Below are 27386 nucleotides of genomic sequence, written 5' to 3' on the forward strand. Positions count from 1 at the left end.
GGTTCAGCCCTCCATAACAGTCATGGTCTCTCATGTGGCCCCTCTGGAAAATTAATTGCCCACCCCTGGCCTAGACAAAGATATTTCAATAGTATGGCTTACATACAAACAATATTATTTTTTTTCAGAAGTAACCACCAGATGGCAGCACAGATCAAGCCTGAAGCATCTGTCAGATTCTCCTGCTGGACTGACCATTACAAACAATAAGAAAATAGGAAGAGCAGCTAAAGTAGAGATTCATATTAAAAAGCTGGAGGTATTTCTACTTAGCATAACAAATAATAATAATAATAATAATAATAAAAAAAGAAATAAATGTAATGCATGGTAAAAAAAAAAAAAAGTGCTAGTAACCACTTCATAAGGATTGTATGATGAAAAGGGGGCGGTAGAGAGGGACAGATGAAAGACAAGGAAAGCAAAGAGAGTGTGGGAAGGACAAGGGGTAGGAGGCAGTGCAAAAGGAGGGGGGATTTGGGTGCAGGAGGAGGGTCTGTGAACTTGAGAACCCTAGACAAGAAACAGATGACAAGAGACAAAAGAGTTGGAGAATCTCCTGGATGTGGGATACATTGTGTCACCAGAGGACAGAGCAGATGCCCAGATGTATTGCTCCAAGAGACTGGGACGTAGCAAGCAATGATCCCTCCTATTGTCCACTACAAACACCAGCCTGCACATCACACTCACAAAGAGCACATGTATAAATAGCAGGTCACAAAGGACACATTCCTGCAGACACCAAATCCTGGATCCCTGCCCTGCCTCCTGGACCACTACAGTAGCATGCTGCCCCCAAATCTCCAGAGATAAAGCCACCTACCTGCACACTCAAGATGCGGCTCCTTCTCATTCTTCTCTGCTGGGCTGTGCGAGCGGTCACCTCACTGATTTCAGGTCAGTATTTTGGTAAAGTTTATATTAATTCCTCCTGCTGGACGCTTGGAGTGTCAGCTCTTCTGGCAAGAATCGGAAAGTACTGCATGGGGTATAAATAGTAAGAGAAGCCAGAACCTTGTTGTCAGGTCAAACGGAATAACGAGGAGTAGTAGTAATGGTAAGAGGAATTGTTGGCAGACATACCATTGGTGCAACCTGTGCAGTCGCAAAGGGTCCCAAGAGGTAAAGGGGCCCGCTTCTACTTTCAAAGCTGGTGGGATTGTGCATTATGATAAGCTATTGGACTGCAAAGGGCCCACATATTGTCCTTGCCCAGGGACCCTCTTCTGTCTGTGTCCGCTTTCGTGTTCAAGAAAGGGTTAAGGGCAAGCAGGGTCTCCTTGTACATAATGGCTCTGCCCACACACTGCTAGGGATTGTACTCACTTAACCCTATCAGCTATCATCGCCTGCAGAAAACCTGCGTTTGTTCAGAATCAATAGTTTAGAAAAGTAATTTATACTGCAAAATATAGCAAAATGATGTAACAATAATGCCAGAACTGCACTTGTGCTACATTAGGTAAAGCTGAGGATGTTCTTCTAAATTAAGATTTCCCAAAAATGTTTAATTTTCATTGTTTTTTTTTTTTCAATGATATTTTTGAGAATAAATGGTCCGTCATTTGTAAGAGATCTGTGCGTCTAAATAGAGTTAATCTCATCAAGGCACACATTTGTGAGTGTAAACCCAGCCATGGACTTCCCAAACACATAAAATATTCCAAGAGGTGGTGGAACTGCTTGTCCCAGTGGATTAAGGGTCGGTAAGATGTGGTGGGAGTTATATATATATATAAGTAGTAAGTGTAATTGTCATATTCTGTATATAGTATATACTGGTGTGCCGTTGGTCCACCTTGTTGTTGAGTGGAATTGGGGTCTGTGTTCTATCATTTTGTTTGTACAGAACACCTGTAAATGTTATTAATGTGTATACCTAGTGACATGTAATAGTATTCCGGCTGCAGCGACCTCCCAGCTGCTGCGGTACCATTGCAGGGTAAGTATCCACATGCAATGATATATCATGGAGTAGTCTCGTACTGCTGGCAGCAATGCATCTATAGAGTTTATCTGCTATTAACTGAAGCCAACTCTTCATCAGGGATGCTTCACGCAAATACCAGATTGTATGGGCGTCCATTGATAACATTGTGGGCACCTGTATAACGCCATCATGCTTTTACTGAGCAAGCTGCTACGCTTCAAATATCTGATGGATGCACTACTGGTTGTGAAACCTTTCAAGGCTCTCATAGCAGGAATTGGAATCTGAGCTGGGATTGTTGAAAGGGAATCGGTCACTAGGATTTTGCTACCTCATCTGAGGGCAGCATGATGTGGGAAAAGAGACCCTGATTCCAGTGATGTATCACTTAAATTACTGGGTGAAGCAGTTGTGACACAATCAATTTTTAGATGTAAAATGCAGCAGAGCTGAGAAAGCTAACCCCGCCCACACCAGCCTCTCTGTGTACATTGTCTATTGACAGTGAGCAGCTTATCACAGGAGGGGGCGGAGTCTGTATACCAGTTATGTGCACATCAAACCTGACAATGATAAAACCTTCATTATAAGTAAACAACAGCACACAGCCTGATTAGTGACACAACGCTGAAGTCTGTGTCTCAGCCCCTACCGCATACTGTCTTCAGATTACATAGCAAAAACCTGCTGACAGGTTCCCTTTAAACTGAACAACCCCTTTAAAACGAAGGCACACCTTTACAGGCGACTGTCAGGGCCACAGATAGGTTTTTCTTCACCCTGGCAAAGGTTAATTTCACTCCACTGTCCAAAGTGCCTTGTTGTAGCCCCCTATGCCACCAATTGGTGGGGGCTCAATGCCCCCCCAGCACTGCCTCTGTTAAGTCTTACTTTGGTTATTACACACTCAGAAGGTGGTTTGACATGCTATCCAATTTTAATGAATTATTCCAACATCAAATTAAAGTGAATTTCCGAGGGTTGTGGGCAAAATGCTAAAAAAATAAACCCTCATAGTAATATCGCTATATTTTGCAGTCTTTGACTTTTCCAAAGAGATACAAGTGGATATTTAGCACTTTAGATGCCCGAGGCAAACAATTCAATTGCAATCCCCTATACAAGTTGGAGATGGTAAAGTGTCGGGCTGGACTATAAATGTAATGATACCACTTCCCCTCTGCCATCAGTGAAGGATCCTACCTGCAGTGAGGTCCTCAACTTGCCTCAAGGAAGATGCATCTTTACAAATGACGCCCACGTTAATGCAAGTGTCACAAAAATGTGGGTGTCTACAAAGCATTCACTTTGAAGCAGAGATGTACTGTCATTTGAAGCTCATAGACCCCACGTATAATGTGCTATTTGAAAATGGATTCTAGTTTGGCCCACTCCAGGCATCATGTTTAAGGAGGTTGTCTGGGTGTGTTCCGACACCCAGTAATTTCCACTGATCAGCTGTTATAAGCTCCGGTGATGGCCCTGTATAAACACCATTGAACAAAGCTGCATTGTGCAGTTCCTTTCAATGTGTAGTTGTTGCTGCCAAGTACTGAAGGTTAGCTCCTATTCAAGAGGATAGAAGCTCTTCTGCAAGAAGCAGTAGTGGCCGTCCTAACATAAAAGTAGATGACAACCTCTTTAGGGATTGATTTAAAAATACAGATAAAGTTATAAAAAAAAAAAAAGAAATTCGTATTTGGAAAAAAAGTTTAAGAAATTTTCCAGTTCCAGTTGTATTAGGTCACATGCTTTGAAAAACTCAATCTGGCCATAACCTTCTGAACCCCAATGTTCACAATCTAAATTCTCTATCAGTATGTCTTTGAAGTAGCAAAAATTAGTAGAAAATTTGACTGACCTATCTTATATCTACCATCACCACATATAAAAAACAGAGAAACCCAATGAGCCCATTGGCCAAGGCAGGCAGCACAGTCCAATAGAAAAAGAAAACGGGTCTCCGTTAAAATTCCAATTGCTTTATTTCAATTCCATTAAAAAAATGATCATAGCAGGACAGCAATGCATATTGATGCGTTTGGACTTACTAGCCTTAATAGTAACATGTATAAATAATGATGTTACGATTAAGACTAGCAAGTCAAAACGCGTCCACATGCATTGCTGTCCTGCTATGATGATTTTATAATGGAATTGAAATAAAGCAATCATAATTTTAACAAAGATGCCAGTTTTCTTTTTTCATTGACATCTCTTTGGAGTGTGGTACGACACCGGTACCCAGAGGAAACCCACTGATATTAAAGGGGATCTGGCAGAAGAAATTTACTCCTAGGAGTTAGTAGGAGCGCTTTACTAGCCCCCTAATACAATTTTTAATTATTCCTGTTTTATACCTAGATGATACATGTGTGTGTTTAAAAGCAATGCTGTCCCTGCCTGTCTGTAGCAGACCAGTTCGGGACCATTGTCAATCATTGCTACAGCGCACGCTAGGATTATCCCAGCAAGTGCAGGGAAAGCAGGGACGAGAAAGAGAAGTCCTTCTTCTACTCTCTAAGCTCAGTACGCACTGGGTGTCATGGTACTGTTGCAGGATTTCTGTGGGCAAGGTGCTCCTTCCCTATTCCTCACGCTTGGGGGTGCTCTAGTCTATCCCTGAACCCTGGATTACCCCGGAAGGTGGAGACACCGGGGTCATGTGCCTTGCTATGCACCTGACTTACCTTTATCTGTTCCCTCCACCCACCCATGAAGGTGTGAGGCCAAAGTGTATAGAATTACACTAAACAGACAGACAAGGGAAGACAGACAGGGATAAATGAAAACTGCAATCATACAAAATACACTCACCAAACAACTGAGTAAAACACAGGGAAGGGTAAGGTAGGTGAAACCAAATAGGAGAGGATGAGGATAAACACGCACACAAACTCCACACAGAAATCTCCAGAACAACTCCCTAACCGCCTACTCCAAACACTGAATAACTCCCCCAACTCCAAACCAGGCAGAAAGAACTATCACTGGCTATTCCCAAATGCCAGTGGAAAGCATATATACCAGAGGGGAGTGGCCAACACAGAACACGTGAGGCAATTCTTGATGGAGAGCTCCAGGAGATCAACTGAACTGATTAACCCTAGCAATGGCAGAGCAAAGAAAACCTGCACTGTTTAGTATGATGGTGAAGCAGTTCTAGCCTGCAGGGCTGTGGAGTCGATAAGCCAAACCTTCGACTCCGACTCCTCAATTTCCATGACTCCGACTCTGACTCCAACTCCACGACTCCGACTCCCTCATATATGGCTCATGTTTAAGTGATAAATTTACTGTAGCACAGATTCTCAGTTAAAAGTCTAGACCCTTAGATCAGGAATAGGACAGACATTTATAGGACATTTCATAACTTTCCCAAATTCTTATCAAAAAATATTCCCCACAAACTGCATTGAACTACTGTACCCAATTTATCATATATTTTAGGAGTCGGAGTTGGTCCATTTTATACCGACTACGACTCCACCAAAATGGGCTCCGACTCCGACTCCACAGCACTGCTAGCCAGTGCAGGAGATCAGATAACCAGACGACGCTATCTTCTGGCGCCTCGCTGTTGCGGTATCCCTGTGACTCTGGGATGTCAGTCACACTGCTGTGGGCATAAACCCAGAGTGTTGTAGCAATGATTGCCGATGGTCCCGAACTAGTCCGCGCACACACACATGCACACACACACATGCACACACACATAATTTAAGTTTAACACAAGGATAATAAAAAAAACTGTATTAGAAAGCTGATAAAGTGCTCCTGTTACCATCTAGAGGTAACTCCTCTATTATACTTTCCCTCTGATTGTTCCACTCCTGATTTTGGTTTACAAATACTGATGTGAAAGACTGACCAAATACTGAACATGTGACCGTGGCCTTACAATCAATCAAGAGACCATATGATTTACGTTATTTCTCCACTAAGTTTCTACCTACCTGCACTCATAATAAATAGTGAATAAGTTTCTGCTGGACCTCTTGTTCGTTGTTTCCCTCTTCTCCTCTTCCCCCTCCCTTTGTTCCACCTTCCCCCCTATTTGATCCGTGTCCATGTATTTACCTTTGCTTACCCTTTTTGTATCCTTTTTTTACATTATATTTTGTATATATTTTTGTATATATTGTTGTATATATATATATATATATATACAGTGCCTACAAGTAGTATTCAACCCCCTGCAGATTTAGCTGGTTGACACATGCGGAATTAACTTGGCATTGTGACATGTGTACTGTAGATCAGCCTGGAAGTGGGAAATGCACTGCAGCAAATTTTTTTTTTTTTTTTTAAAACGTAAAAAGTTAATTCAGAGTGTCATTTATTATTCAACCCCTCAAACCACAAGAATTCTGTTTGGTCCCCCTAAAGTATTAAGAAGTAGTTCAGGCACCAAGAATAATGAGCTTCACATGTGTGGATTAAAGATCTCTTTTGCCAGCCTTTTCTGACTATTTAAGACCCTCCCCAAACTTGTGAACAGCACTCAGACATGGTCAACATGGGAAAGACAAAGGAGCATTCCAAGGCCATCAGAGACAAGATCGTGGAGGGTCACAAGGCTGGCAAGGGGTACAAAACTCTTTCCAAGGAGTTGGGCCTACCTGTCTCCACTGTTGGGAGCATCATCCGTAAGTGGAAGGCTTATGGAACTACTGTTAGCCTTCCACAGCCAGGACAGCCTTTGAAAGTGTCCTCCCGTGCCGAGGCCAGGCTTGTCCGAAGAGTCAAGGCTAACCCAAGGACAACAAGGAAGGAGCTCCGGGAAGATCTCATGGCAGTGGGGACATTGGTTTCAGTCAATACCATAAGTAACGTACTCCACCGCAATGGTCTCCGTTCCAGACGAGCCCGTAAGGTACCTTTACTTTCAAAGCGTCATGTCAAGGCTCGTCTACAGTTTGCTCATGATCACTTGGAGGACTCTGAGACAGACTGGTTCAAGGTTCTATGGTCTGATGAGACCAAGATCGAGATCTTTGGTGCCAACCACACATGTGACGTTTGGAGACTGGATGGCACTGCATACGACCCCAAGAATACCATCCCTACAGTCAAGCATGGTGGTGGCAGCATCATGCTGTGGGGCTGTTTCTCTGCCAAGGGGCCTGGCCATCTGGTCCGCATCAATGGGAAGATGGATAGCACGGCCTACCTGGAGATTTTGGCCAAGAACCTCCGCTCCTCCATCAAGGATCTTAAGATGGGTCGTAATTTCATCTTCCAACAAGACAACGACCCAAAGCACACAGCCAAGAAAACCAAGGCCTGGTTCAATAGGGAAAAAGTCAAGGTGTTGGAGTGGCCTAGTCAGTCTCCTGACCTTAACCCAATTGAAAACTTGTGGAAGGAGCTCAAGAATAAAGTCCACATGAGACACCCAAAGAACCTAGATAACTTGGAGAAGATCTGCATGGAGGAGTGGGCCAAGATAACTCCACAGACCTGTGCCGGCCTGATCAGGTCTTATAAAAGACGATTATTAGCTGTAATTGCAAACAAGGGTTATTCCACAAAATATTAAACATAGGGGTTGAATAATAATTGACCCACACTTTTATGTTTAAAATTAATAAAATTCAACTGAGCAACATAACTTTTTGGTTTGTAAGATTTATGCTTCTGTTCATAAAACCTACTCTCGTTTGCAGTTTGAAGGCTCTAACTTATTTGCATCTTATCAAACCAGCTAAATCTGCAGGGGGTTGAATACTACTTGTAGGCACTGTATATATTTATTTATATTTTTGTAAATATCATTTGACACACTGTATAATATGTATCTATTCTGCCATTTCACGCACTTCAGATGTCCTTGACAAAGCTCACTCACGGTCGAAACGTTGGACCATATCTGTTTTGACTCCTTGCCGGATCAAAATAAATAACACAGCAGCAAGACCTACAGTCTCATTTTCTTTTTGTGGTACTGAGATTTCTACTTTGATTAGTCTGGAGCTCGAGTCCCTTCCTCGAGCACACTATATTTAATAGGACAGTGCTGCTGGTCTTTCTCCTTCATCTAATTCTTACAAGCAGCTTGTCATCAGTTTTTCTCTTATGCAAAATTATCTGATGGAGGTTTCTCAATCTTGGATTTATATTAAATGCTGATCTTCAAAGCTGAAGTTAAAATCACATAAGAGACAAAACAAAGTTTAACCCACTCCTGCTGGTATTGTTATTTTTGGATTTTCAGGAATATCTGTTCTGGGAGTGGAAGTAATACAAGATAATGAATTCTAGTGGAAAAAAGTAGCACGAAATCAGGCGTGTCCAATATATACAGAAGAAAATTATAGTTTTTAGGTTGCACTTCTTAAATAGAAGGGAAAAATGGAATATATAAACTTTAGTGTGAGCCCGGCTTTAACAGTGCTTTTATTATATAACGTGTAGTTTGAAGCTACAGTACACAGTAAGGACTCATTCAGACGTTCGTGGATCTCGGTTCAATCACGGGCCGCAATGTACGGACTGGCCACGGCTCTCCCGACCCGAGCTTGACAGCCTAATAGAATATATGAAGGTGTCATGCTGCGGTCAGGAGACCCGCGACCATTCCGTACATTGCAGCCCATGATCGGACCGAGATCCACGAATGTCTGCATGAGCCCTTATGCAATTTTCAGGTAGCCATGATGCAGGTGTATTTTAAAGTTTGTAGTACAGTCATAACAAACGTGGTGCAAAAAGGTTAAAGAAGCACTCCTCCTCCCATGAAAGTTTTTTATCCTCTTAATATATTGCTATCATCATATTTTATATCACTGTGCACTTACAATTGCTCATTTTGCCTTTCTACCCAGATAATTCTCTTTTCTCTACTCTATGTAGAAACAGGAAGTCTCTTTTCCCTGCATTTATCATGCCCCTCTTCAACTACTGACCAAGCTGCTACCACTGCCAGGGACTTTTGCAGTTACCCATGACTCATACAGGGAAAAGTGACCTCCTTTTTTACATAGAGCTTAGAAGGATTCAGCTAGTCAGTTTTTAATCATGTGATGTAATAGATCTAATGGGAAAGAGGAGAATTATCTGGGTAGAAAGGCAAAAAGAGCAATTGAAAGTACACAGTGCTATATAATATGATGACTGCAATATATTTAGAGGATAAAAATTTTGATGGGGTTATTTCTTTAAAAAGGGCACTGTTGTTATCAATGAGACTTGTGCAGGTGGCAAACCCCTTTAGTGTTGCAGGGTCTTTGTACATACTGACGGATCTGTAAATTTACTAATTCAAATTCCAGCATGGCTGGATCTATACAAAAGCTTCTTGTCCACAGCAGTGGGAGGGAAAAGAAATGATGAGATCAGCTGCTGCTGAAATACAAGCAAAGACTATATAAATCTTGCTAAGGAATTTAGTTACTAATCTCATTTTTTAAGCCCACTGTTAAATATGGGCAGATATTCATTTTTCATGGCTGTAAATGCAAATAACCTTTAATATTCAGATTTAGGGTTTTCTGCACATGGGATTGCTTGCGCTAGAGTATTGAATGGACCTGTAAACACTAGTGCAGAAATATGATGCCTTCATAAAACAGGCTAATAATGGTGTATGAAGTCTGTGTTATCCATAGAATTATATGAATATCATATTATGGATCTCGCAATTTGGAAGAAAAAACGACAATCAAGGAATCCCCCTCAAAATGAAAAGATTTATAAAAATATCATCTTTATCGAAAATATTCTTTAAAAAGATAAACATCATACAATGGAGCTAATGGTAACCTAGTGTGCAAATAAAGCATAAAAGGATGCGCTGCCCAGTAGGATCGTGCGCCCACCCGAGGAGTGTGTGGGACCACAACTTATTATCCCAGTAGGTACCTGTTATGTAAACCATGAAGTTTTGTAATGACTTATTGTTTGGTAGTGTGTATCTGACGCGCCCCCTGGGCCGTGGGGTACCCGGAGCCGGGCCTGTAGATGCTGGGGATTGTAGTCACCATGGCGGTGACCCGGTCAGTGACCCAGGGTGGTCAATCCAAGGGTAGTAGATGTATATAGGTTATATAATGTCCGACTACGCCACCTGTGGAGTGCGGTTAATAGAGACCGCCGCTGCGGAACAGTCCTCTGAAGCCGGTAGTATAGCAGCAAAGGTGGTATAACTCCCCACAGGAAGAGTTAGCTTCAGGGCAGTGTGGGTGGATGATGGTGGTTGTAGTGCAGGGAGTCAGTAATGAACACAGAGTCCGTGTGATGCAGTCCCAAGATCTTTACTCACAGTTGTTGCAGTTCTGGTTACAGGGACCCATGTAACAGCCCTCGTCGTTCTGTGCTCACTCAGTGAGGGGTTCAGCCGACCCCCAGGTAACTCCGGAGTATTTAGAAGGACCCCCTTCTGTGTCCTTTCTCTGGCCTTCTCCCTGCACCTTACACCCAGTGACACTTCTATCCGGTATCCTCGGGCCTTGGCGGGCGACGTGTGTTCCGTCCCTTGGGTCCTATGTGGCCACCTTCTTAGTGAGACTGGTGTGGACTTTGGCTTACAGTACATGAAATGCTGCAGCCTCCGGTTTCTAGTTGAGCCTTGCTGTTTCTCCGCTAGTTGAGGGACCGGTTCCCCTTATCTGGCCTGACCCCTCTACCTCCTGGTAGCAGCGGGCGTACGGGTGGCCTTCTGCAAAGCCCGTACCCCTAGGGTCCCTTCAGTTCCTGGAGCCTCCCTGCTCCCACTCCTCTCTTCTTCTTTCAGACTTGGCCCTCGCTATCCAGGCCCGCCTCTGGAGCAGAGCTCGTACAGAGCCTCTGCTCCTGTCACTTCTCCTCCTCTGACTGATCTCGACCTAGATCTAAGATGGTTCCTCCCTCTTATACCTCCTTCTACACATGCTCCCAGGATCTACGTCCTCCACCTCATCCACTACATGGTTCCCCCTCTCTAGGTGGTTCTCCCCACTCCAGCCAGGGACCAGGGACTGTGCTCTCCCGTAGGAGCAATCTCGCCCTGTCCCCCGGAAATGTGGTGTGGTGAATGCAGGTGTTAGGGTCCTGAGCTGTACCCCTTCCTTACCTGAGGGTGAGATACCACACCTCTGGGTGAGATGCAGTACCTATGTGGCGCCCCCGAGGGTTCGGTCGCCACAGATCTATCTAAGGGAATATGAAGCTTTACCCTTGTATGGCATATTTTGAACTAAGTTAAAATTAAATTTTGCCATATCACATACATTTTCTTGGCCTGGGCAGCGCGTCCTTTTATGCTTTATTTGCACACTAGGTTACCATTAGCTCCATTGTATGATGTTTATCATTTTAAAGAATATTTTCAATAAAGATGACATTTTTATAAATCTTTATTTTGAGGATTCCTTGATCGGCATTTTCTCTTCTATGTTACGTTATTGTTTAGCAATTATATCCCTGCATTACTTAGTCCATGTGCAACTTATTGGGTAGTTAATTGATTAAGATGCACATTTTCTAGGTCTGTAAAATACATATTATGGATCTGTAGCGCCAAGTTCATGATCCCTGAATTTTATTATCTCCAATATGTGACTTAAGCTGCAGTTTTAAAGGGCATCTGTCATCAAGTTTTTGCTACCCCATCTGAGAGCAGCATGATGTAGGGACAGAGACCCTGATTCCAGCAATGTATCACTTAGGGGCAGCATGCTGTAGTTTTGATAAAGTTACAGTTTTATCTGCTGCAGATATACTAGATCTTTTAATGAAAAAGTGCTGTATAGATACACCCACACCCCTGATTGGCCGCTTTCTTTGTACACTGTGTATAGGCAGAAAAGTGCCAATCAGTGGTTGGGATGGGGTTATACTGAGCTCATGAATATGGAGGACTACATGGCAGCAGGTTTACTAGTCCTCTAGTGATAATCTCCTTCTGCTAACACAGTGATTTTATCAAAACTACAGCAAGCAGCCCAGTAAGTGTCACATCACTGGAATCAGGGTCTTTGTCTTTACATTATGCTGCTCTCACATTAGGTGGTAAAAACCCGGTAACAGATTCCCTTTAAGGGAATGTGTCATCAGATTCATACTGGTTTGTAAAGTGCCGTGTAATATGTTCCAACGTCTTCATCTTTTATCACCGCAGCTCCCGGCAGTCTCCTGCAGTTTGTGACCTGCCGGCTGCTCCAGTGATTCATGGAGCGAGCCAGAGGTCACTAATCAATGTAAGTCTATGAGAGCTGCGTTCTGGCCTAGTTCTGGCTCTCATAGATTTGCATTGAGAGCTTGTGATGTAGCTTCTGACTTCCTGCCAGTCAGAAGCTGCGCTCACAAGCTTGTGCTGTAGGACCGGAACGGCGCCGAAAAACGGTGAAGACGCCGGAGGGTGAGTATATGACAGGGAGCTTACATCTAAAGCACCACTCAAGCGCTGAAAAAAAAACAAAAAACGGCATCGTGGTGCTTTAAGTCACTTTTATTTTTTGTGTTGTAGTATTCATTGATGTTTTTTTGTGACAAATTCTTCAAAATGGCGCATACAGTTCATGAATCTTAGGGTATTGGGATTTCTCTGGAGTCTGCCAGACGGAGTGGCTTGTGCCGAATCTGTCCGAATCTGTCAGTCTTTTGAGCCTGTGGCAGACGTTACAGCAGAAAATGTAAAGAAGAATTAAAAGAAAATTAAAAAACAGGCAAAAAACATCAAAAACTAGGCAAAAAAGCACAAATGCAACAATGAATTGGGGCATATGTGTCTTGGCTGACTAGTCCGAGACAGGTCCCGTGTTTGTTTCTCACTATGCTGCTCCATTAACTGACTGGTCTATCCTTATGTATCTTCATAGAGAGACCTGTCAGCAAAGGGATCTGGACTGGGAGAAATTGGCCCAGGACTCTGTCAGACTAGTCATCCGAGCCACATAGTCCCTAGCTGGCTTTTCAAAGTATGTTTTCTCTGATATGCTGCAGCGTTTCAGAGTAAAACATATCTGACTGCAATCGCACAGCCAGGCATTGAGTCATGCTGCCTGTGGTTCGAGTAGCATGATTTTGATGACAGGTTACCTTTAAAGTGGTTGTTGAATCTTAAGAGAAATCTGCACTCACTCTTTGTGACTGCAGAGTGCTGAATCTTAACAGAGTGATTCCTCTGTATTCCTTGTGCGGGTGGGCGGTCATGTGTGTATGCAATTTCCATACTAGCAGTCACATGCCGAATGGACTCTTCGTTAGAAAATTGAGTATGACGCCCCACAACACCTCTCCACACAGTTTAAAGTCTCCATCCAGTAAGAATTCCCCTGCAGATTTTGCAATTTCTGTGCCCCCAAAAGTGCTTTCCCCTAGAAAGTATAATGCTCCCACAGAGCTCTTCACACATGATCTCCCTACAGTGCCCCTAATACAGTATGATGCTCCCATATTGCTCCCATATTGCTCCCAATACAGTATGATGCCCTTGCAGTGACCCCAGTACAGTATGATTCCCTTACAGTACCCCCAATAACAGTATGATGCTAACAGTATGTCCATTATTGTCCACGATAGTGTGGTAACTTTCAATACAGTATGATGCCCTTGCAGTGCCCCTAATACAGTATGATGCCCTCTCAGTGCCCCCAATACAGTATGATGCTCCCATTATGCCCCCAACATATTCTGATTCCAGCATTGTGCTCCTCAATACAGAATGATGCCCCCAAGTGCCCCCCAATACAATGTGATGCTCCAACTGTGCCTCCAACACATTCTGATGCCCTCAATAATTCACCCACAGTGCCCCTCAATACAGTATAGTTCCCTTCCTCCCCTCGCATAAAAATATACTGATACAGAAAAAAAATGCTCATGTAGTCTTGTTTCCACGTTACTCTGGCCCAGTCTGTGCTGTGTTCAGACTGAGCCTCAGCAGGCGCGATCCCAATAGAAGTGATATTTATGCCACTTACATTGTGCACAGTATAGCAAATTGTGTTTACTAATGTATTCAGATCGAGGACCCCATATACAGTGGGTATGGAAAGTATTCAGACCCCTTTAAATTTTTCACTCTTTGTTTCATTGCAGCCATTTGGTAAATTCTAAAAAGTTAATTTTTTTCTCATTAAAGTACACTCTGCACCGCATCTTGAGTGAAAAAAAACAGAAATGTAGAAATTTTTGCAAATTTATTAAAAAAGAAAAACTGAAATATCACATGGTCATAAGTATTCAAACACTTTGCTCAGACACTCATTTAAGTCACATGCTGTCCATTTCCTTGTGATCCTCCTTGAGATGGTTCTACTCCTTCAGTGGAGTCCAGCTGTGTTTAATTAAACTGATAGGACTTGATTTGGAAAGGCACACACCTGTCTATATAAGACCTCACAGCTCACAGTGCACGTCAGACCAAATGAGAATCATGAGCTCAAAGGAACTGCCCAAGGAGCTCAGAGACAGAATTGTGGCAAGGCACAGATGTGGCCAAGGTTACAAAAGCATTTTTGCATTACTCAAGGTTCCCTAGAGCACAGTGTCCTCCATAATCCTTAAATGGAAGAAGTTTGGGACCACCAGAAGTCTTCCTAGACCTGGCCATCCAGCCAAACTGAGCAATTGTGGGAGAAGATCCTTGGTGAGAGAGGTAAAGAAGAACCCCAAGATCACTGTGGCTGAGCTCCAGAGATGCAGTAGGGAGATGGGATAAAGTTCCACAAAGTCAACTATAACTGCAGCCCTCCACCAGTTGGGCCTTTATGGCAGAGTGGCCCAATGGAAGCCTCTCCTCAGTGCAAGACATATGAAAGCCCGCATATAGTTTGCTCAAAAACACATGAAGGACTCACAGACTATGAGAAATAAGATTCTATGGTCTAATGAGACGAAGATAGAACTTTTTGGTGATAATTCTAAGCGGTATGTGTGGAGAAAATCAGGCACTGCTCATCACCTGCCCAATACAATCCCAACAGTGAAACATGGTGGTGGCAGCATCATGCTATGGGGGTGTTTTTCAGCTGCAGGGACAGGACGACTGGTTGCAGTTGAAGGAAACATGAATGCGGCCAAGTACAGAGATATCCTGATGAAAACCTCTTCCAGAGTGCTCTGGACCTTGGCCGAAGGTTCACCTTCCAACAAGACAATGACCCTAAGCACACAGCTAAAATAACAAAGGAGTGGCTTCAGAATAATTCTGTGACTATTCTTTACTGGCCCAGCCAGAGCCCTGATCTAAACCCAATCGAGCATCTCTGGAGAGACCTGAAAATGGCTGTCAACCAACGTTCACCATCCATCCTGACGGAACTGGAGAGGATCTGCAAGGAAGAATGGCAGAGGATCCCCAAATCCAGGTATGAAAACTTGTTGCATCATTCCCAAGAAGACTCATGGCTGTACTAGCTCAAAAGGGTGCTTCTACTCAATACTGAGCAAAGGGTCTGAATACTTATGACCATGTGATATTTCAGTTTTTCTTTTTTAATAAATTTGCAAAAATTTCTACATTTCTGTTTTTTTTTCAATCAAGATGGGGTGCAGAGTGTACTTTAATGAGAAAAAAAATTAACTTTGTAGAATTTACCAAATGGCTGTAATGAAACAAAGTGTGAAAAATTTAAAGGGGACTGAATACTTCCCGTACCCACTGTATACATGGGTATCGTATGGCTATAGCTGTAGCTATGGCTTTAGGGCCTCAAGGTTTATGTCGGGTTCATACAAGTGTAAGCTACATCATATATTTTACATCCAGAAAAAAATTAAGATTTTTTTCTATCACTCCCCTTTTGGGTTAGTGACCCGATAAAGAAGTTCACCATTGAGTGAGAAATATGGGAACCTGGTGTCAACCCCCGGCTCTTGAGCAACCCCATTGATTACGGATACATTGTCAAAGGCATACTTCAAAGTAAGATGCCGCATCTGCGCAGTACCAAAGTTCCCCTCCAGACACCCCCAAATCCGTAACCTCAGCCTCCGGGGTCACTATCTCGTCTTCGTCACCCGCAAGGACACACAGGGGGAACTCATCTGTCTCTGACTGCGATAGTGATGTAACCGTCTCCGGGTCGAGACGCTTGGCACCCCCGCTTTCCGCCACAAGTCCCAGTACAGTCTGAAGTCCCACCTTATTATCACCGGATGAAGCAGATCCTTGACCACCCAAACATCATGGGACTCAGCTCCACAGTGAGTGTGTATAGTCATTCTGGCAATAGGGTAGTCCCCGTGAATGCACCGCACACCCACTTTTTTCCCGGGGATCAACTGATGTGGGAGTGTGGCCTTTATGAGAGTCACGAAGCTCTCCGAGTCCAGGAGTCCTGCCACCAGTACCCCATTAATGGTCACGGGACACGACTGTGGCCCCTCACCGGGCTGATAGTCCACACTGCAGCCAGGGTAGGCATAGTAGGTACAGCGATGTCCCAGGCTACAGTCCATTTGTTCAGAGGCCAGGGGGCATCAGGCAGCTACTTGGCCTGGGCCCTGACACCTCCAACAAATAATCTCTCCCGAAGGGACCTTGGGCATCGCCTCCTCCGCCCTTTTTAACCTTGGATGCCCCGTCCCCTTTTGGGCCTCTGCCCCCTGGTGAGTTCCGCAGTATGGAGTGGGCTGCCTTCCCAAGGAACCCTCTGCCCCCTGATACCTTTCAATTAGACCCACCAGTTCATCAGCGTCCCGGGGATCACCCTGGGCAACCCAAGCCTGAATTGACCTTGGCAGCGAATGTACGAACCGGTCCATAACCACTCGCTCTACCATCTGCACAGGTGTAGAGGACTCAGGCTGCAACCATTTTTGGACCAGGTGCAGTAAGTCAAACATTTGGGAGCAAGGGGGTTTCTCATGGCGATACGCCCAGCGGTGGACGCGCTGTGCCCTGACAGACATTGTTTACCCCAAGCGTGCCAAAATTTCAGTTTTTAACTTTGCATACTCTTTTGCGTCTTGCAATGCCAGGTCATAATAGGCCTTCTGTGGCTCCCCTGTTAAATACAATGCCAGAACCTCTGCCCACTTCTCCGGGGGTAATCTCTCCCTCTCCGCCACCCTTTCAAACACAGTCAGGAACGACTCAGTGTCATCCCCCAGGGTCATCTTTTGTAATGCTCTTCTTACCGTCTCCCTGACGTGTGAGTCATCATCTAGATTTGGTGGTGAGGCGGTTGTCCTGCACGGTTTTCCACTGCTAGGAGTTCTGTCTGTCTTTGCTGCTGTTGCATCTGCTGCATCAGGAGTTTATTTGTCTCCTGCTGCTGCTCTCGTTGCTGCTGTAGCTGCTCCCAGTGCTGCTGCATGTTCTGCTGGCTCTGCAGGTGCTGCTGCTGGTACTGCGCCTGCTGTTGCTGTAGCTGCTGTTGGTGCTGCGTTTGCTGTGCCTGCAACAGATGCTTAAGCAGGTCCTCCATTTTGTCTGGCATTACTTGCTGGCTTATGGCCGACTTTACCCAGGACATGCAGCACCTCTCATAACAGTCACACATGTTCGCTGTGAGTTTTGCCCACATTCTCCACCACTTGTGGTAAAGAGACAGGCTCGGCTGTATGTGGAGGTAGACAAGGTACACCATCTCTTTAAATTTCGGGTTGATTTATTAAATGTCATAAATCACCCTGGAGTACATAACGTAAACACGGCCCATTTGGCATAATGGCAAAACAAAATACAAAGATGTAACACAGTCCATAAATCGGCCGGGGTCCGGCCGCTCAGGATTAAGCACACACGGTTCAGAACAGCACATGCGAGCTCCGTCTGGAGCAGATTTCTCCAGACACTGAACCACACCTGAGTGTAAAGGCTGGCTATTTAAATCCCAGACCACTCCCTGGATTTTTATACATGGTGGATGGCGCCCCACCCTGCACTTTTGCCATCCACTAAAAACATGCCCTTGTAAACCTGGGCTGTTAACCCTCTCTGCACCTAATGTATAGGAAAAAGTTCCATGTTTCACATCACTGAGGCTAACAACCTCCGTGAAACATATCTCGCTTCCGATTCACTACCAGTGACTTTGTCACAATATGTACCTCCATGAGCGTACCCACCGTGGGCCCGGGGGGGCAGCTGCCCCCCTCCATCCCTAGCAGCAGGGATGCATGCCGCGCACCAGGGCCGGCGTCAGCACCCGGTGCACCCGGGCAAATGTCAGAGCCCTGAGCAGGCGGGGGGGGCCCCTCACCGTCAGCGCCTGCTCCCCCCCGCTTGCTCAGGGCCCCGACACAATACTTACTTCTCCCCGTGCCTCCACAGCAGGTCCTGCATCCTCCGCGGCTGCTGCACTGTGACGTCTCAGGTCAGAGGGCGCGGTGACGTCTTTACACTGCGCTCTCTCCTGAGTAGTCACAGCGCAGAGCGGGATGAGGCCGGCGACGCTGAGGAGTCCGGAGCAGCGGCAGCAGATGAGACGTGAGGTGAGCATTTGATTTTTTTTTTTGCCCCCCCCCCCCCTAGTTTTGATCCTGGGTACGCCCGTGTGTACCTCCCCTGAATATTTAGTCTGTGGAAGCAACAAGATTTCTGACATTTGGTATTTTTATCTATACCTTTAATTACTACAACTTAGGTCTCCTTCAGACTAATGTATTAAACATTTGTTTGCTGTCCGTATCGAAGAGCATATGAAGAGCACAGACAATGTAAGTCAATGTGGTAGTTCACATGAACGTTATAGCCATGGACCGATGGACAGCGTGTTAAAGATCACACCGTGCACTGCATTGATCCATATTCTGGATCAGACTCGCCCATTATAAATCAATGAATGCGTAAAAAATGGATCATCTGTACGTCATGACTTTTTCACGGATACATTACAGTTATAAAGATAGAAAAAAGTATTTGTTTTTTATTATTTCTTAAAGTGTTCATATATAAAATGGATTCCATACGGCTGTACAAAATGGACACACGGATTGCATACGGATTTCTGGACGTCAATAAATGGTTTTGCATATGCTCGTGTGAACCCAGTCTTGTGCTGCTTTTTCAGTTGTTCGACAGAGATTTCGTTTTGCTAAGGGTCCTATGAATTCTAGTTACACCCCTGTTCACCTATGAGGGAACGGTATTACTTAAAAGGAATCTGTCAGCAACAACCTCTGCCCTCCATCCCCCAAACTATTTATATGATAATGTTTGTAAATCGCTGCAGAATATGTTGGCGCTATATAAAAATAAAGATTATTATTAATATGTTTATAAGGTTCTCTAAAAGATAATGTAATCCATACCTCTACTTGCAATCTGTTGCTCCCGGACTAAAAAAATACTGTTGTAATTCATATGCAAATGAGGCTTAAGTGCTCTATGATTGTTAAAGCACTTCCCAAGCCTCTGCCTCCTAGGCTCTATTCCAGCCCAACCCCACCTTCCTCTGCTTGACTGACAGCTCATTGACGTGAATACACAGTCAACCAGAGAAAGGTGGGGATTGGTGGGATGTAGAGCAAGGGAGGCTTTGGCTGGGGGAGTGCTTTGACACTCCCAGAGCACTTAATTCTTATACTTAGTATACTTAATTGCATGTGAATTAATACTGCAATGTTTTTCTTTTTTAGCTAGGGAGCAACAGATTACATCAGGAAAGCTATGGATGACATCTTTCAGAAAGCAACATAACCATATAAACTGTTTGGCGGGTAGATCGTTCTGACAGATTCCCTTTATGACTGCACAGTGGTTATGTATGATGCATTTTCCTTGTTGGTTGCAGCCTATTCTTAATAGTCCACACCTGGGTCATAGATGTAGCCGATCAGCTGGTTTTTCTCAGGCCAGCTGTGAGGCAGCTGCACATAGGACATGGATTGTGGTGGACACTGGAGTGCTGATTAGTGCTAGAGGGGGAAGGGAAGACCCGACATTGAAGTCCCGCAGGATCCCAGAAATGGGAATAACCAGACTACAAAAGATTGCAGGCTGCTTTTTTACAGGCCTTCTCTTGGGAAAAATGGGGGAAAAAAAAAATCTTGGTATTTTTTAGGAAAAACGATGTAGTTGATTATATGCAAATAATAGTAGCTGTGAATCCTGGCTGAGATCACCATAGTCACAGGACGGACGTTACATAAAGTGAGGAAGCCCCAGTAATCTCCTCTTGTCATGAGTCATAGAAAATAGTTTTCGACAATCCCAATGAGAACACAGAACAGCTTTTTATTGCCAAGATTAATAAATATTGTACTAGCGCCTTCTAAAGTTTCTACATTTACTCTACGCGAGCAAAGATCAGTAGACGATTCACTCTTAGTGCTGTGCGGAGGGCAGAATAGAGTAGCAGCTGGGCTATTGTTCCTGGGGGACTTTTGTTTTTTGGTGAGGGCATCACTAATAAGCTTTTGGAGGACAAATAGTGCTAAAATTATAGCCACTACTTTATTAATGCACTGGTTTCATCCTATAAACTCAAAAACTAAAAATATAAGAGTTATTGCAGTTAACCCTATTCAAGCTGTTTCCAAAGTTTCTCTCCTGGGTCAATTAATATGCAAATCAGAATTTCAATTTGCAGACAGTGTTTTGGGGTATTGCCCCTCATCAGTGCAAAGTATGAGAACTGTTTTGGCTAGGTGAGAGGCTCTGGACTGTGTCTGTAAATTGAGATTCTGATTTGGCTATTATCCTAAGTCATATTGCAAGACATGTTAAAGGGGTGATAGTGACTTGTGGGATTGCTGCTTCCAGCAGGTGTTCAAGTCCTCTTCCTCTCTCAAGAGGCAATTTGCATATTAAATTTCCCAGAGGAGCATTGCACGGCGAATAAGCCTCCTTACATTGGAATGACGGAGCACTGTCCACAAGTGGAAACGTTCTCCTGGGTCAAGGAAGCTGTGGATATGAGACATTCTTCTGTATGTCTACACTCGCCTTTTACACCAAGAAAGTTTCTCTCACCTGAGCACCGACGGATACCTACACAGATAACCTTGATAAAGGCCGGATAGGCCGAAAAGTTGGCATGATTTTTGTGTCTCATTGGTCAGTCCAATAAATATAAGCTTTTGAAAAGAGTTTCATTTTGCTCTCACTTTTGTGCCGAAGGTTTTTTATTGCATGCAATATACTTTATGTTAGTGGTAAATTCAGGCTGATATGTTTCGTACTTTTTTTTTTTTATGAAAATATCTAAGGTTTGACAAAAATATAGAAAAATCAGCAATTTTCAAACTTTGAATTTTTATACCCTCAGCACACAAAAAAAAGTTACCGTAATAAATAGTGTTGAGCCACCCCCGTAGTGTTCGAGTTCGGTTCGGTTCGTCGAACACCCGTGTGTTCGCCGTACTGTTCGTCGAACTGTTCGTCGAACACCTTCGAACACCGTTAAAACCAATGGCAGGCAAACAAAAACACATAGAAACACATAGAAAACACCTTCAAAGGTGAAGGTGTCCAAAAGCTGACAAACTGCTCAGAAGACACAACTAACACATGGAAAAGTGACAAGTACATATAGTCATGCGAAAAGAAAAGAGGTGGAGGAGTAAAAGGAGGGGGAGACACAGATATAGGCATGTCATGCCCTTCTAAAATCCAAAAAGTGAGAAGCCGACACGGCCAGTCCGCTCCTGCCCGTGCCACCTCCGTGTCGCCGGGTTTGTGCCAGAGCCGCGGTGAACCCTGACGGCCAGCCCCCCTCTCCCAATACTGGTGCCTGTCCGCTGGTGGGTCGAGCGAGCCCCCCTGTGATGGAGGCAGCTCTAAGCTTTTTAATTTAAATTGTCTCTCTAATTTGAATGAATACACTTTAAATCCATTTACAAGGATCTATTGGAGGGCAAGTCTCATGCCAGCAGCCGCGTAATTCCAGCTCCAGTAGCGTCCACTAAAGCTGCTGCAGTTAAAAAGCTTTTATAAGGATCGAGCTCGGCTGTCCACCGCAAGGCATCCTACTGCCAGTCCCAGCCCCTATGCCTTGGGGTGCCTCCTGATGCTCTTCACTGAGTATCCCATGGTCCCGAAGCATTTCCTTTGAAAAAATTAAGTGTCCAAACTACAGGTGGTGTAGCTTGCTTAACAGCCGGGATAATCCGCTGACTAGCAGACACTGCTACTAGGCACAAAGTATTTCCTGGGCTAGATGCAGTTAAAAATTTGTAATTAGATACTCTCGTTGGATGCTGAGAAAGCATTCCATAGAGTCTCCTAGCACGCCATATATGATTCTCTTAAAAAGCTTGGGGTAGGGGTCTAGGGGACCCTTTTATAGCCAAAATCACGGCCCTGTATCGCAATACGTCACCTAGGCTGAAGATAAATGGAACTGTAGCACCCTGAGGGCTCGGTTGCTACAGAGGTATTGCACCTCACCCAGAGGTGTGATATCTCACTCTCAGGTAAGGATGGAGTGTGGATCAGGACCCGACACCTGCATGCGTTACACCACATTGCCGTGGGGCAGGGCGACCAATATGCCCCTGAGATGGGCACGACAGTCCCTGTCCCTGGCTGGAGTGGGGGGAGGGAACACTGAGGAAGGGGAACCCTGTAGTGCAGGAGCAGGGAGGAAGCAGTTCCTGGGTGCATTGAGAAGGGAGTATAAAAGGTGGGCACCATCTTAGTTCAGTGCAGAGAAGTCTGAGCAGAAGTGACAGGGAGCAGGGGCTCTGCATGAGCTCTGCTCCGGAGGCTTGCCTAGTAACAGAGGCCCAGGCCTGGAAGAGGGAGAAGGAAGGAAGAGGAGCGGAGAAGGCTCCAGGAACGAGGAACGAAGGGATCCCAGGGGTGCGGACGGGCGAGTCGCCACCGCACGCCCGAATCCACCTGCGTGGAGGGGTCAGGCCAAAGGGGGAGACCGGTCCCCGAAACTAGTGGAGGCAGGAAACGACCCTCAGCTAGAAACCGGAGGCTGTGACATTTTATGTGGCGCAGCCCCTCGCTACACCCGCTAGGAAGGCACCACATAGGGTCAGGGAAACTGACGCCAAGTTTACCAAGAGGAGGCCCGAGGCAGCCGGACAGAAGGGTTGGTAAGAAAGGCCAGACAAAGGACACACAAAGGGGGTCCTGTGAAGCGCTCCAAAGTTATCTGGGAGTTGTCTGAGCCCCTCACCTGGTGAGCACAGTACGACGTGGGCAGCCGTTACCTGCAGACGTGGTCTGGATAATAAGAACTGTGAGTAAAGGCCCTGGACTGCATCACTGACTCCGTGTCGTTACTGCTGCTGCCCTGCACCATCACCCCATCCTCCGCATACACTGCCCTGAGGCTATACTCCTCCCGTGGGGAGTTATGCTACGCTCTGCTGCACCCACAACACCAGCCTCAGCGGTCTGCCCTGCAGCGGCGGTTCACTCTGACCGCAATCCACGGGTGGCGTAGTCGGACATTTAAACATCAAAACCACATAAATAGTTCCGCCACTGGTTTGACCGCCCTGAGCCACGGAACCGGGTCGCCGCCACGGAGACTACAACCACCAGCATCCACCAAAAAGGGTCCGGCCCTGGGTGTCTCAAGGCCCAGGGGGTGCATCAGAACATTTTCATCACCTTTCACAATCACCAATGGGACAAGGCAGGGATGTCCTCTGTCCCCTCTCTTATACATCCTAGTGACGGAGCACCTGCTCTCATCAATTCGCCATAACCCCAATATTAGGTGGATTGAGGTGGGAGGCACCGAGTACAAGTGCTCTCTATTTGCTGATGATGTCCTAGTATATATCACTCAATCACATATATCCATCCATGCTGTTATGGCTGAAATAGATCACTTTGTTACATGGTCAAATTTTAAAATCAATGCAGCGAAGTCTGAGGCCCTCGATGTCTCCCTCCCCAAATCCATACAGGATTCCATCCAGTCCAACTTTCCCTTTGCCTGGCCCTCACAGGGTATCAAATACTTAGGAATTCCTATTCATAGAGACCTCTCTCATCTATGTTATCTTAATTTTGGGCCCTTTATTGAACAACTCCATACAGACCACGGTTGGCAAGTTAGAACTGTAAGATTCACTACGTGAACCACTGGTGTTTTGTGGAAAAGCACATGTACACTGTGTTCCAAATTATTATGCAAAAAGTGTTTAGGAGTGATAAGGGAAGAATTTGTTTGTCAGTTAAACTCATTGATGGTGATGTGTGTCAGGGCTCTTTATATCACTGTAAGCAATTGCAGACACCTGTGCTAATTAGTTTGGCAGGTGTGTCCAATGAAAGGCAAGACTACTTAAGAAGGCTGTCCCACATTATTAAGCAGCCTACATTTTCTGCCAAAATGGGAAAGAAAAAGGATGTGTCGGCTGCTGAGAAGCAACAAATTGTGGAGTGTTTAGGTCAAGGCATGACTACAATCAACATTGTGCGATGATCAGGATGAAGTGTCTTGGCAATCAAGAAGTATGTAGCTGATTCACAGTACACACGTGTGCGTGCTGATAAGGGCAAATTGAGGACTCTTTCCTACAGGCAATTACGTCAGGTTAAAAGAGCAGCGGCAAAAAAGCCTTGTCATAGCAGCAGACAAGTTTTTGAAGCTGCTGGTGCCTCCAACGTCCCCCGAACAACAAGATGCAGGGTGCTTCAGAGGTTTGCAGCTGTGCATACGCCATCCTGTCGACCTCCTCTATCCACTTCACACAAGCAGAAACGGCTCCAGTGGGCCAAACATTACATGAAAACATATTTCAAAACTGTTTTGTTCACGGATGAGTGCCGTGCAACGCTCGATGGTCCAGATGGATGGAGTGGAGGATGGCTGGTTGATGGACACCCCACGCAAACACGGCTACAGCGCCAACAAGGAGGAGGTGGAGTAATGTTTTGGGCTGGAATCATGGGGAGAGAGATTGTAGGCCCCTTTAGGATCCCTGAAGGGGTAAAGATGAACTCCATAATGTATGTGGAGTTTCTCAAACAGCACTTCCTGCCATGGTTCAAGAAGAAGAACCGTGTATTCCACAGCAAGATCATTTTCATGCATGATAATGCACCGTCTCATGCTGCACATAACACATCTGCATCTCTGACTGATATGTGAGTAAAAGGGGACAAACTTATGGTGTGACCCCCATGCTCCCCTGACCTCTACCCCATTCAGAACCTCTGGAACATCATCAAAAGGAGTGTCTATGATGGCGGGAGGTAGTTCACATCTAAGCAACAGCTCTGGGAGGGTATTCTGTCCTCATGCAAAACAATTGAAGCATCCAAAACCTGACAAATTCAATGGACGAGAGAGTTCAGAAGCTCCTTTCGAACAAGGGGTCCTATGTGAAAATGTAACATCACCTAGAATAAAGTTTTGAGTTGAAAACTGTTTGATTTCAGTTTCTAATAACCTGCTAATGCTTATAATTTCAAAAATGACCATTTTTTGGTCTTTATTAAAATGAAAAGGTTGATCGAAAAGTTTGGGGGATCTAAGAGTGTGGCAACCCAGTAGTCAGGATTACTTTGAATTCTGACAATATGAGGGTCATGTTGCAGGTAGTGCAGCAAGAAGGCACTTATGTGTCTTGCGCATCTCGGAGCCCCAAAATTATTTTCCGGGCTAGATGCAGCTAAAAATTATTATTCATTTTAAATCTGGTGGAGCTTAGTATAGATGGCCTAATAGAATCAGTGCTGCACACTGCTACAAAGCCCAAATTATTTTCCAGCCAAGGTACAGATAAACATGATTAGTAATTTTAAATCTGGTGGAGCTTAGTATAGATGGCCTAATAGAATCAGTACTGCACACTGCTACAAAGCCCAAATTATTTTCCAGCCAAGATACAGATAAACATGATTAGTAATTTTAAATCTGGTGGAGCTTATTATAGATGGCCTAATAGAATCAGTGCTGCACACTGCTACAAAGCCCAAATTATTTTCCAGCCAAGATACAGATAAACATGATTAGTAATTTGAAAGCTTAAAACGGTTGGTGAGGTGATTTTAACCAATCATCAAGCTTTTACTCTCCCCAGGATGACACAGGGGTAGAAAAGTCGTTTCGGATCCATGATTTGTTCATCTTTATGAACGTGAGTCTGTCTACATTATCAGTGGAGAGCCGCGTGCGCTTATCTGTCAGCACACCACCAGCAGCGCTGAACACACGTTCAGACAGAACGCTGGCTGCGGGGCATGACAAGATCTCCAAGGCGTAAGTGGCTAGCTCCGGCCATTTATCCAGATTGGAAGCCCAAAAAGAGCAAGGGTCCAGTGACACAGTCATGGTTTCAATGTTTACTTGGAGATACTCCTGTACCATCGTCTCTAGGCATTGACTATGTGTCAGACTTCTTGTCTCCTGTGGCCTTGCAAAGGATGGGCTAAAAAAGTGGTGAAATGATTCCGCAAAATTGATGTTACCAGCAGATTCTGTGGTTCTGTTACGGTTTGAGTGCTGAACACTCGACGGACCCACGGTTGGCAAATTGCAACTGTGAGATTCACTACGTGCACCACTGGTGTTTTGTGGAAAAGCACATGTAAGATTCTGCAACAGTCTCTGCTGATACTCCTGCATGCGTGCATCCCTTTCTATGGCAGGAATAATTTCTACAAATTTACTTTTGTACCGGGGATCTAACAGTGTGGCAACCCAGTAGTCAGGATTATTTCTAATTCTCACAATTCGAGGGTCATGTTGCAGGTAGTGCAGCAAGAAGGCACTCATGTGTGTTGCGCATCCAGGAGCACCAAGTCCCTGTTGTGTTGGTGGCGAGGTAACAATCATGCTTCCTTCCTCTGTCCTCCCCCCCCAACCTCGCACAACAGAAATGTGATCAAGGTCTCCCTCATCTGATGAGTCTTCCATCAGTTCGTCCTCCACTTCTTCCTGGGCTCCTGCACCTTCCTCGCTAGTTTGGCTGCTACCATGCGCCCTGGTAAAACCATCTCCCCCACCCTCACATGCCTGCCGCCATGGTGCTGCCGACCGTCTGGACCTTGCAGATGTTAGCCCTTCCGCATACAACTCCTCCTCCTCTACTTCCTCCACCTCCTCTTGTGCCACCACCTGACTCCGAATTCTGTTTAACATGTGCTCCAGCATGTAAATCACCGGAATAGTCATGCTGATAATGGCATCGTCAGCACTAAACATCTTCGTCGCCATTTCAAAACTGTGCAGAAGGTTGCATAGGTCCCTGATCTGAGACCACTCCTCCAGCGTGATTTGCCCCACCTCTGGATCTCGTTGGCCCAGGCTATACGTCAGAACGTATTGCACCAGGGCTTGTCGGTGCTGCCACAGTCGCTGCAACATGTGCAGAGTTGAATTCCACCGGGTAGGCACATCGCATTTTAGCCGGTGAAGTGGCAGGCCCAACGACTTCTGTAGAGATGTAAGTCGCTGAGCTGCGGGATGCAAACGGCGGAAGTGAGCACACAGCGACCGTGCCCTCTGCAGAAGGCCATCTAGTCCGGGATAGTGGGCTAAAAATTGCTGGACAACCAGGTTCAACACGTGAGCCATACAAGGCACGTGTGTGACATTGCCCCGGCGAAGGGCCGCACCCAGGTTTGCAGCATTGTCGCACACGGCCTTCCCTGGTTTCAGGT

At 45.2% G+C, this 27386-nt stretch overlaps 2 protein-coding genes across 4 annotated transcripts in view; one reads left to right on the forward strand and one right to left on the reverse strand.

The window, feature by feature from the left end:
* MORF4L1 (mortality factor 4 like 1) overlaps positions 1-1276 on the reverse strand; it is a 139486-nt gene extending 138210 nt beyond the window's left edge. For both annotated transcript variants that reach the window (XM_073653499.1, XM_073653498.1), the window contains exons 1-2: positions 1087-1276; positions 827-982 (exon numbers count right to left, since the gene is read on the reverse strand). The gene's annotated coding sequence lies outside the window, so the exon portion shown is untranslated. The remainder of the gene's footprint in view (positions 1-826; positions 983-1086) is intronic.
* The window catches only part of ADAMTS7 (ADAM metallopeptidase with thrombospondin type 1 motif 7), a 147742-nt gene continuing 120831 nt past the window's right edge, over positions 476-27386 (forward strand). Inside the window, exon 1 of one of the 2 annotated variants that reach the window (XM_073653493.1) lies at positions 476-900. In XM_073653493.1, coding sequence (XP_073509594.1) covers positions 840-900 — 61 coding nt within the window. In that variant the 5' untranslated portion in view covers positions 476-839. The remainder of the gene's footprint in view (positions 901-27386) is intronic. The other variant, XM_073653494.1, reaches the window with a different exon arrangement.

This window comes from Phyllobates terribilis, unplaced genomic scaffold, assembly GCF_046119375.1.
Source record: "Phyllobates terribilis strain yellow unplaced genomic scaffold, ASM4611937v1 Scaffold_11__3_contigs__length_659146591, whole genome shotgun sequence".
NCBI lineage: Eukaryota > Metazoa > Chordata > Amphibia > Anura > Dendrobatidae > Phyllobates > Phyllobates terribilis.